This window comes from Octopus bimaculoides, chromosome 14, assembly GCF_001194135.2.
Source record: "Octopus bimaculoides isolate UCB-OBI-ISO-001 chromosome 14, ASM119413v2, whole genome shotgun sequence".
Lineage (NCBI taxonomy): Eukaryota > Metazoa > Mollusca > Cephalopoda > Octopoda > Octopodidae > Octopus > Octopus bimaculoides.
The window spans coordinates 54,742,859-54,754,150 of NC_068994.1; the positions used below are offsets into that span (position 1 = coordinate 54,742,859).

At 39.0% G+C, this 11,292-nt stretch overlaps 1 protein-coding gene across 1 annotated transcript in view; it reads left to right on the forward strand.

Annotated features, from left to right (window-relative positions):
• Window positions 1-11,292, forward strand: part of LOC106872308 (DNA-directed RNA polymerase I subunit RPA1) — a 37,740-nt gene that overhangs the window by 6,900 nt on the left and 19,548 nt on the right. The window contains exons 5-14 of the mRNA XM_014919248.2: window positions 1,158-1,344; window positions 2,929-3,151; window positions 4,303-4,497; window positions 5,025-5,168; window positions 5,765-5,985; window positions 6,839-6,971; window positions 7,863-7,946; window positions 8,617-8,755; window positions 9,566-9,680; window positions 10,306-10,414. Coding sequence (XP_014774734.1) covers window positions 1,158-1,344; window positions 2,929-3,151; window positions 4,303-4,497; window positions 5,025-5,168; window positions 5,765-5,985; window positions 6,839-6,971; window positions 7,863-7,946; window positions 8,617-8,755; window positions 9,566-9,680; window positions 10,306-10,414 — 1,550 coding nt within the window. The remainder of the gene's footprint in view (window positions 1-1,157; window positions 1,345-2,928; window positions 3,152-4,302; window positions 4,498-5,024; window positions 5,169-5,764; window positions 5,986-6,838; window positions 6,972-7,862; window positions 7,947-8,616; window positions 8,756-9,565; window positions 9,681-10,305; window positions 10,415-11,292) is intronic.

The following is an 11,292-nucleotide window of genomic DNA, read 5'->3' on the forward strand; positions in this document are numbered from 1 at the left end:
ACACTCGCAGACTTACGCACGCGCACCGATATTCATCTCCCTTTTTCACTCTCCCATCTTAGAAAGAACTTTTCCCCCACCACCTCCTCTTCCGGTCTTTTCATCATGTAACCTCGTGGGCATCGGTACCATTTTCCTCTTTCTCCGTTCTTCCATTCTCCGAACTTTCCATCTTTCCGACGAAGGGCTACGCCCGAAACGTCATACACTCTCTCTTTCCTTTCCTGAGCGTCCAATAATACTATCCATATCACGTCCTCACTTTGTTGTTTTTTTGTTTTTTTGTTATTGTGTTTTTGAACTATATATATATATATATATATATACACAAAAATATTGGTTACACTACAGAACAAAATATTTTAGTCATTTTTTTTTACACAATCCCTGTAATATTTAATTCTAGAAATATAACTGAATTGTTTTAAACATTGACTGGCTAGAAGGGTCCACTCAAGTAAAATATGAACCAAAGGGGTCCATAGGTGAAAAATAGTTGGGAACCACTGGTCTGTTGGATGAAAAACTGATCTGGGACATCAACAACTGCACTTTATCCTCTGAAACATCTCAGTTCTGCTTCTATTTTTTTTTTCTTTTATATCACCAATAAATCGTATTTAGGGCCCTACTGTCTTCCTTAACCCTTTCGTTACTGTATTTCTTTTGAGATGCTCTGTGTTTCTCTCAATTATTTTAGATATAATAAAGAATTTAGTAAAATAACTTAGTTATCATTCAGCTAGTGTTAGGAACATAAATTGTGACTATGGTTTGGTGGAAGATTTTTAATTCAGAACTTATGAAAACAAGACATTTGTACTACAGAGCCAAAGCATATTTCAGCTGGGTTGGTATCAAAAGAGTTAAGAATTGTTTCTCTATTATATATTTTAACCCATTTGTTACCATATTTCTGTTGAGATGCTCTGTGTTTCTTTCAATTAATTTTAAATATAACAAAGAATTTAGTAAAATAACTTAGTTATTAATTAAGCTAGTGTTAGGAACATAAATTGTGACTAAGGTTTGGTGGAAGATTTTAATTCAAACTTGTGAAAAACCAGACATTTGTACTACAGAGCCAGTTTCAGCCTGGTTGGTAATGAAACGGTTAATCAAGAAATACTAAAAGAGTTTTGTATTTACTCTTTCAGAGGAAACAAGACATATTCGCCACCTGAGGCATGTATGGAAACAATGTTTGGCTTTACTAAGGAGTACAAATCGAAGTAAGTGTCCCCATTGCTCGGCAACCAGACCATTACTGCGACAGTTTCGAAACTGCCAAATCTTTGCAACAAAGATGGTATCACAAACAAAGACAAAGATGCCCAGAATGAAGTAAGTTCATTGTTTCATATTAATTGGAACAACCATATTTTACTTACTTAAACGGTACGAAAGAGAATTTTTCAATTCTGTATTTCTTTGAGGACTTTATATTATGTATTAATGCCATCATCTTGTTTATTGCTTTCACTACATTTTTCCTTACCTCTTCTGGCTTTGTGCCAAAATTATTATTATTATTATTAAAACGGTAAGCTAGCAGAATCGTAAGCACGCTGGGCGAATTGCTTAGTAGTATTCCGCCCATCACTACGTTCTGAGTTCAAATTCCACCAAAGTCAACCTTTACCTTTCATCCTTTCGTGGTCAATGAAATAAGTACCAGTTGAATACTGGGGTCGATGTAATCAACTCATCCCCTAAAATTTCAGGCCTTGTGCTTATTGTAGAAAGAATTGTTATTATTACTAGCAAATCTACGATGGAGGCAAAACATGAGGGAGGGGAATCATAACAGCAGTGTGTATGGAGAAATGTGTAAATGGACTTGATAGATTGCTGGGAGATGTCTTAGAGAAATCACATTATTGTTGGTGATTCAGCATTCTATTGAAGCTATATAACATGTATTTATGACTAAGTGATATGTGATGATGATTCCCTCCTGAACTGAAATAGGCTCCCAGCCTCTGTATCATGAATGGTTATGTGGACCACTCCTAACGAAAGCCAGACCTTCTTTCGACCACTATTAAGAAAAAAATGTTATTTAGATATACTTTTATTTTAGTTGTTTACACTATTTTACGCTTGTTTAAACTCTTATACATTCAAAGTTCACAAATTTCTTTATTTGAATTATGAATCATATTCCTTTCAATAATATCAATATGATTACAAAACTTCTTTGTAGACGATATTTTCTGTTTGGTCGACACTAATTTTTAAATTACTAGAGTCTGTTGCTCTACTCATAGCAACATATAACTGGTCGTGGGTAAAAATACACCTACACAATCTAGACTCTAGCTCTGTGCCTTGTTTGTTGTGAATGCATGAGTGGAATCTTTAGTAATCTATCCATCTACGATGGGAAATAAAGAGATAGTATCGCAAATCTAAACCCTCTAAATTCACGAATTATATGCTATGGGAAATCTAGAGTTAATTCTTGTCACCAGAATCTTAACAAAAAAATCAAAAGTGATTTATTAATACAAAACTCAATATCGGTAATTATTCATACACAGATTAAAGATGAGTCAAAGCCATCCCAACCATTCCTTAATAAGACTGTCTTACACTAAAACTTACGTATATGGCATAATTCAATGGATAAGTTGACTTACTTCCCTTTGCTTTTTTATTACTTATCTCCCCTTTAACTTTTATTCATTTTTTTACACTTGTAAACTGAACAATTACCCTCACTATCCACTAAATAATCATGCTTTTTCACATTTTTTTTCGCTAAAACACCTTCCTGATTACCTCCTTTGTAATCCTGAAAAATATCGTGACCATTGGTCCAGCCGTTTGACCATGAAGCGGAGACATGACGTCCATTATTGTAAGGAGATTATTAAACTAAAATGCATATTACAATGCCAAACCCTTTTTGGTTTTTATTAACAGAGAGGAGCCAAATAGTAGGACGGCACAACCAAGTATGTTGGATTACACATTCAAGAAATCGTACCTAACCCCTGTTGAAGTCCAGGAACGTATGCGTAAAATCTGGGAACAAAACGGCTACATTCTGAAGATGGTTTATGACTTTTTAGACATCGATGTTGAATATCCAACTGACATCTTTTTTCTTGAAGTCGTACCTGTGATTCCATCTTGTTTTAGACCAGTAAGTATTATTATGATTCATCGTCGTCGTTTAACGTCCGCTTCCCATGCTGACATGGGTTGGATGGTTTGACTGAGGACTGGTGAGCCAGAAGGCTGCACCACGCTCCAATCTGATCTGGCAATGTTTCTACGGCCGGATGCCCTTCCTAGCACTAACCACTCCGAGAGTGTAGCAGGTCCTTTCTACATGCCACCGGCAGGAGGGCTAGTTAGGCAGTACTGGCATTGGCCACACTTGAACAGTGCTTTTTACGTGCCACCGGCACAGGACCAGTCAGCCAGCACTAGCATTGACCATGCTCAACTGGTGCTTTTTACATGCTACTGGCAAAAATTTTCACTAAGGTGGTGAGATGGCTGAATCATTAGGACGCCGGTCAAAATGCTTAGCTGTATTTGACCCGTCACTACATTCTCAGTTTAAATTCTGCCGGGGTCAACTTTACTTTTCATCTTTTCAGGGCCGGTAAATTAAGTACCAGTTGAACACTGGGGGGGTCAATGTAATTGGCTAGTCCCTTGCCCCAAAGTTTCAGGCCTTGTGCATCAGTTGTTAAGCGATGTTGGGGGACACATACACACAAACATATACATACATACATACAATGTGTTGATGAGAAAAGCATGTAATCGCTACCAATATACCCTGAAGATATGTAAGGTAAATTATGTATTTGACTTGAATTTGACAGTTAAATATAGCCTTATACAGAAATGTTGACATAGGAATAAATTTCAATAATAATGGATATCAGCGTCAAAACTCTCTTTTAAATTTTAAATTTGATATATATATATATATATATATATACGACAGGCTTCTTTCAGTTTCCGTCTACCAAATCCACTTACAAGGCTTTGGTTGGCCTGAGGCTATCGTAGAAGACACTTACCCAAGGTGCCATGGAGTGGGACTGAACCATGTGATTGGTAAGCAAGCTACTTAGCACACAGCCACTTCTGCACCTATGTATGTAAAGATTTTTCAATGTGCTAAACCTTTTCATAACCATAGTTCTAACAAAATGCACTTCCTGTAGTTTCAATTCACTTTGAAAATTATAAAGAATTTGAAAGTAAAATAACTTTTTAATCCATTATCTTGGTTATTCGTGATTTTTTCTTTCTTTTATTTTTTTCTTTTGTTAGTGTGTTGTTTTAAAAGGTAACAAGTATGAAAGCGTGCAGACTTCTTCCTACAAACGAATCGTGCAGGAATGTGAGAAGATCCAACAAATTCTCCATGAGCTCAGACAGATGGAAGGTGGCCAAACAGAAGGAGAAAGTGGCCAAACAGGAGGGGAAAGTGGCCAAACAGAAGGAGGAAGTGGCCAAACAGAAGTGGTAAGTAATGGGTAGTGGGATGTCAGGGTTCTGGTGGCAGTGGTGGTGGTCACCATCATTAAGAAGCTAGTTTAAAAATACTGTGATGAGACAGCTCATTAAATATGTTGGCTAGAAACTACATGAATGTTAACAGATAAAACTGTCTTTCGTATGTCTGTAGGTTAAAACACAAATATCTCCTTAACCCTTTAGCATTTAAACCGGCCATATCCAGTCAAAATTTTCTATCTGTTTTATCTTCAGACCAGCCAGATCTAGCCTCTCCCACTTACCCTACAATATCATTTCATAAATAAACAATCACATCATTGGAATCTCAAACCTATGAGATAATGTAGGATTAATTCCAAACAATGGGAATAAGTAAGAATTACATTTGACAGAATAATCTGAAGATTAAGGGTTAATCCTTTAGCATCTAAACCAACCATATCTGGCCCAAATGATCATTTTAATGTTCCGACAGTTCATGCTGAAAGTTTGTGTTTTATTTTCCTGAAAGTTTTCGTTTTTGTCTTCTGCAGGATCTAACTACAGTCAATGACCCAAAGCATAAGAACCTAAAGAAAAGGCTCAACGAGAGTTGGTTGACTCTACAGAAGAATGTTAATTGGTTGTACGATGATTCCTCTGATCCGAGTTCATTCCGCATCAGAGGTGTTAGACAGGTGAGGCATCTATTGAACATTTTCAATACCTTTCTTCTTTTTGTCTTTTTACACATAGTTTCATCCAGTTCAACGGTTCGCCCTCAGATCAAAGGGTTTCAATATGTTGTTATCCTTTACTTGTTTCGGTCATTGGACAGTGGCCATGCTGGGGCACTGCCTTGAAGAATTTGTGGTCGAATGAATTGACCCCAGTACTTTTTTTTTAATTAAGCCTGGTACTTAATTTATCAGTATCTTTTGCCGAGCTGCTAAGTTTCGGGACACAAACACACCAGCATCTGTTGTCGAGCAGTGGTGGGGGACAAAGACAGACACACACATATATATATATGACAGGCTTCTTTCAGTTTCCATTCACAAGGATTTGGTTGTTCTAAGTTTATAGTAAAAGACACTTGCTTAAGGTTCCACAGTGGGACTGAACCTGGAACCATGTGGTTAGGAAGCAAGCTTCTTACCATACTGTTACACCAATAAATTGTAAAAATTTCTCCCTTAATCCATTTAATACCTGTTTTATTAAGAGCTCCCATTATAAAGTGGAACTGCAGTTTACCCTTCATGTCATATTTTCATTTCCTCCTTGTTTACAGATTCTCGAGAAGAAAGAGGGTCTCTTCCGGAAGCACATGATGGGGAAGCGTGTTAACTATGTTGCCCGATCAGTAATTACCCCTGACCCCAATATTGAAGTCGCTGAGATCGGAGTTCCTGAAATCTTTGCTAAAACATTGACCTATCCGCAACCTGTGACCCCTTGGAATGTGGATAAACTGAGGAAAATGGTGATTAATGGGCCCAATGAGTATCCAGGGTGAGTAAATGCAATTGAATGGATGATCTCTATCTATCTGTCTGTCTGTCTGTCTATCCATCTATGAGTTTAAGATAATAGTCTTAAGACACACTCTCTTTCTCTTTGCTTGTTTTAGTCATTTGATTGTGGCCATGCTGGAGCACTGTCTTTAGTTGAGCAAATCGACCCCAGGACTTATTCTTTGAAAGCCTAGTACTTATTCTATCGGTCTCTTTTGTCGAACCGCTAAGTTACAGGGACTTAAACACACCACCATCGGTTGTCAAGTGATGGCCGGGGGGACAAACACACACACACACACACACAAACATACATATATACGACGGGCTTCTTTCAGTTTCCGCCTTGGTCTGACCGAGGCTATAGTAGAAGACACTTGCCCATGGTGCCACGCAGTGGGAATGAACCCAGAACCATGTGGTTGGGAAGCAAGCTACTTACCACACATCCACTCCTGTGCCTAGTACACTGTATAATTAGAAAGGAAAATAAGCATAAAAAAAGATAGCTACAGCTGGGGCACCTTTGGTTATAGGTCTTCTGTAACTGGACTGACCTGGGTCTGAACAACATGTATGTATGGTCATTGATTATCAGGTATTCCCACGCAATCAAGGGGACACTCACTTTATACATCACTCATACACATACATCCACACATAAATATCTACACATGCACACACACACACACACCCTTATAGATGCATGCCAATTGTCTGCATCACTCGCACATCCTCCTCAAGCATATATACTCACTATCTACATCACGCACACACACACGTCTACATGCATGCATACACATTCTTCCCTCTCTGTTATATTTTTGCAAAATCTCTCTCCCTTCTTCCAGAGCGGCATATGTTGTCGACCAGCATGGTGTGAAGCAGCGTCTTCTTGCTGAAAATCTCACCCAGCGCCAATCAGTAGCCAACCAACTCCTCACTCCATCGTCTGTCAACAAGTCTTTGGTCACATGTAAGAAGGTATGATAATTTTAACACTTCTGCTTCTGTTTTTGAGATGCAAACTCTGAGACGTAGAACTTAAGGTTGGGGTAGACAAAAGAACACTGGGAGGCAATGGACTTAGATATAGAACATATCTATGGATCACTTGTTACGGTTATCACTACAGATTTTCTGTAGAAATTATAGACAAAACTGATTTTGTTATGACATTTTGTATCCGAATATGCCTACACGGAGGCAAAGTGGCTGAGTTCTTTCCAAGTGTTGAGTCTCATGGAAGCAAAGTGGCTGAGTTCCTTTCGAGCGTTGGGCTTCACAGAGGCAATGACTGAGACCTTCGGCACTGTCATGTTTGAGAAGAAGATCCATCAAGCCACAGTTGTGGCAGATACCAGAGTCATGTAAAAGCACCCATTACACTCTCGGAGTCGTTGGCATTAGGAAGGGCATCTATCATAGAAATCCATGCTAAATTAGACTGGAGTCTGGTGCAGCCTTCCAGCTTACCAGCCCTGGTCAAACTGTCCAACCCACGGACACTGGACGTTAAATGATGATGAAAGAGATCAAAGATGGAAAAAGGGTAATGGTGTATTACCATTACCCAGGGTCACACCAGGCTCCAGTTGTCTATTTTGGTATGGTTTCTACAACTGGATGCCCTTCCTAATGCCAACCACTCCACAGAGTGTACTGGGTGGTTTTTACATGCCCCCCACCACCAATGCTTTTACTATGGTATCATCACCAGCGCTTAAAAATTATTTATCTCGCATTGTTAATAATGTACCAGATTGTTTAGAATCATATTTAATGATCAATCAATCGGTCAGTAATTAATTATCTCCTAAATGATTTTTTATTATTGTACCAGAATATTTACAATCTTGTCTTTTTTCCCAACAGGTTTATCGCCATCTTGTGGATGGGGACTACCTTCTCCTCAATCGACAGCCATCTCTTCACAAGCCCAGTATACAAGCCCATCGAGTATGTACTCCCTTTTTGGTTTACCTTTCTTTGACCTGTTATTAATCTATTCAGCTTCCTTTTCACGTAATGGTTTCGTCCACTGTGTAAAGAGATGCCGTGCACTGACCACTGGTTAAACTGCTAATGGTCCCTATTTATGCCAAGGTTGCCCACTTCATTGGTTCCAATATTAGATCCAAGCCTTATTATCCACCCCCACACACCCAGTTCTTCTGTCCCTGCTCATTCCTTTTCCATGCTGGCATGGGTTGGACAGTTTGACATGAGCTGGAAAGCCAAGGAGCTGCACCAGGCTCCGGTTGTCTGGGTTTTTTATGGTTTCTACAACTGGATACCGTTCCTAGGACCAACCACTTTGCAGAGTCTACTGGATGCTTTTTTACGTGGCACCAGCACCAGTGGGGTCGCCAAGTAGGGTGCAAGACAAAGATCCCTCAGTTGAGAGACGGAGTGGAACCAAGAGAAGTGGGTTTGTGAGGCTTCCTTCTACCAAATCCATTCACATGACTATATTACTTGACCCTGGTCTATAGTGGAAGACACCTACCCAAGGTGCCACTCAGTGGGACTGAACCCAAAACCACATATATGGGAAGCAAACTTCTTAACCGCAAAACCATACCTGCACCTCTGGTTCTCTAACCTCTGTTTGTTGTCTTATCTTCAGGCTCGTGTTTTGCCCAACATCAAGACTTTCCGGTTGCATTATGCCAACTGCAAGGCTTACAACGCAGATTTTGATGGTGATGAAATGACAGCTCACGTACCTCAAACTGAACTAGGTCGGGCTGAAGCTAAGGAAATTTGTAAGTCCATTTTTTTTATGGGTTTTTTTTTTTTAAACCTTTTATTCTTCTTAGTCTTCCAAATTCTCAAAAAAATACCTGTAAAATTTATGAAAAATCTATTTTGTTTTTAGTTCCCAAAAAATTTAAGTGTTTATTTATGCTGAAAAAAAATGTATAGAAACTAAACCTACTAACACCAAATTTTATAACGGCAAACATGCCTGTGTAGCATCAGGACCATTTTAGACTAGCAACAAACAAAAAAGATGTAAAAAGGCAAGACAGCCTGAGACCAAGAACACAGCAGATTTTAAGTAAGTTTCTTTCTCACATGTACATTAACATCATCATCATCATCGTTTAATGTCTGCTTTCCATGCTGGCATGGGTGGGACAGTTTCACAAGAGCCGGCCAAGCAGAAGCCTGCACCAGACTTCTGTGACTGTTTTGGCAGGATTTTTACAGCTAGATACCCTTCCTAACACCGATCATTCAGCAGAGTGGACTTAGTGCTTTTTACGTGGCTCATGCACAGGCAAGGTTTTTATAGCTGGATGCCCTTCCAAACACCAACCACTTTACAGTGTGGACCCAATGGATGCCGTGCTTAAGGACTCAACCTCAGTGGCCATCCCATGGAAATAAACAATCACATCATAGAAATCTGATAGCTCCAAGATAATTGATGATAACTTCAAAACAATGTGAATAAATAAATATTGTTTGAGACAGCAATTTGAATGCTAAAGGGTTAAACATCCTATCTCATACATTTAAACATTGCAACAAATATATAATGTTGCTTTTATTATTTTCTGCTCTTTCAGCTAGTGCGCAAAACCAGTACGTGGTTCCTAAAGATGGAAGTCCTCTGGCAGGTCTCATCCAAGATCATGTTGTTGCTGGAGTGCGCCTTACCATTCGTGGTCGTTTCTTTAGAAGGTGAGTCATCATATTTGTTGCTTTATGCTCTTTTTTTCTCCCCTCTTTCTTTTTGTCTCATTTCTGAAATCATCCAGCATTATGATGGTGGTGGTGGCAGCGGCAGATATGTGTCTGTGTTTTTCTGTTTCCTTTGTTTGTCCTGTTCCCGTGACCTAGTAGTTCAACAAAAATGATTGATGTTGTAAGTACCAAACTTAAAATATGTACTGGGTCAATTGGTTTGTCTAAACCAGGGGTCGCCAAAAGGAGGGTCTGAGCCACTCATCATCATCATCATTTAATGTCTGTTTTTAATGCTGGTAAGACTGGGAGCCACATCAGGCTCCATTGTTATTGGTATGGTTTCTAGGGCCGGATGCCCTTGCTAATACCAACCACTTTACAAAGTGTACTGGGTGCCTTTTACATGGCACCAGCTCCACTGCTAATCCACAGCACCAAAACAAGTGTTTTATATGTGCTATACCAGCATGGATGCTTTTTACATGGCACCGGCTTGAATTATTCAATATCTATGTTATCTAAAATAAAATGTCTCTGACTGTCTGTCAATCAATTCATCACTTAATCACTCATTCACAATAATCCTTCTCATATTGATCTTTCTTCGTCTTTGTTTCAGAGAAGAGTTCAATCAATTGCTGTTCGCAGCACTCGTTAACAAACCTGATGCCATTAGACTGTTACCACCTGCTATTATTCGACCTGAAAAACTCTGGTCTGGAAAACAGGTAATTATATTTGCCCAACTATCATTTATGATTGCATAAATTTCATCAGTTTACCTGGCTGACAAGCTAACAGGAATAGGTACAAAACCAGCTGGAAATGTCACCTGTGTTCACATTGGTAACATGTCAAGATTTATTTTACCTTCTCTACTTAGTCTGAAACTTGAGACTAAACTCTGTCTTTGAGAAGTAACCTTTCTGGGATTTTAGTCGTAGTAACAAGGTACATCATCCATAATCTGTGCACGACTTCTCGGGCTGGAGAGGTTATGGCTACTGGTCATTACTGATGAAGATGAGGAGATTGGACAGAGAGGAAATTTCCGAAAGTAGAATTCTTGGGTAAAAATGTGGTTAAAACATGGTGGAGGAGAGGGGAATTAGCAGTGGCTTAGGATGATAAAATAAAGTTTGATAGTGCGTGAGTGAGTGAAATGGAAACATTGCAAGGACATAAAATAACTTGGATTCTTACCAGCAACATCTCTGTGTGATATGAGGTAACTGAGTGATGATGACAACACGTGTATGATATGAACCGACTAAAGTCTTGTGAGTGGATTTGGTGGATGGGAACTAAAAGAAGCTTGCTGTGCCTATATATAGGAGTGTGTGTGTGTGTGTTAGCACCTGCTTCTTTTGACATTGCACAATAGTTGCAAAGTGAGTATCACTTTCACACAATCTGTGTCCTTCATTTCCAGTTCTCCATCAAAACATGTCCAACCATGAGAAAATGTTATCTCATTCAGAAACAAGTGGGGGTTGGCAACAGGAAGGACATCCAGCTGTTGAAAATCTGCCACAGAAAATTTCATCTGACCCTTACAAGCTAAAAGGCTATATATATATATATATATATATATATATATATATAT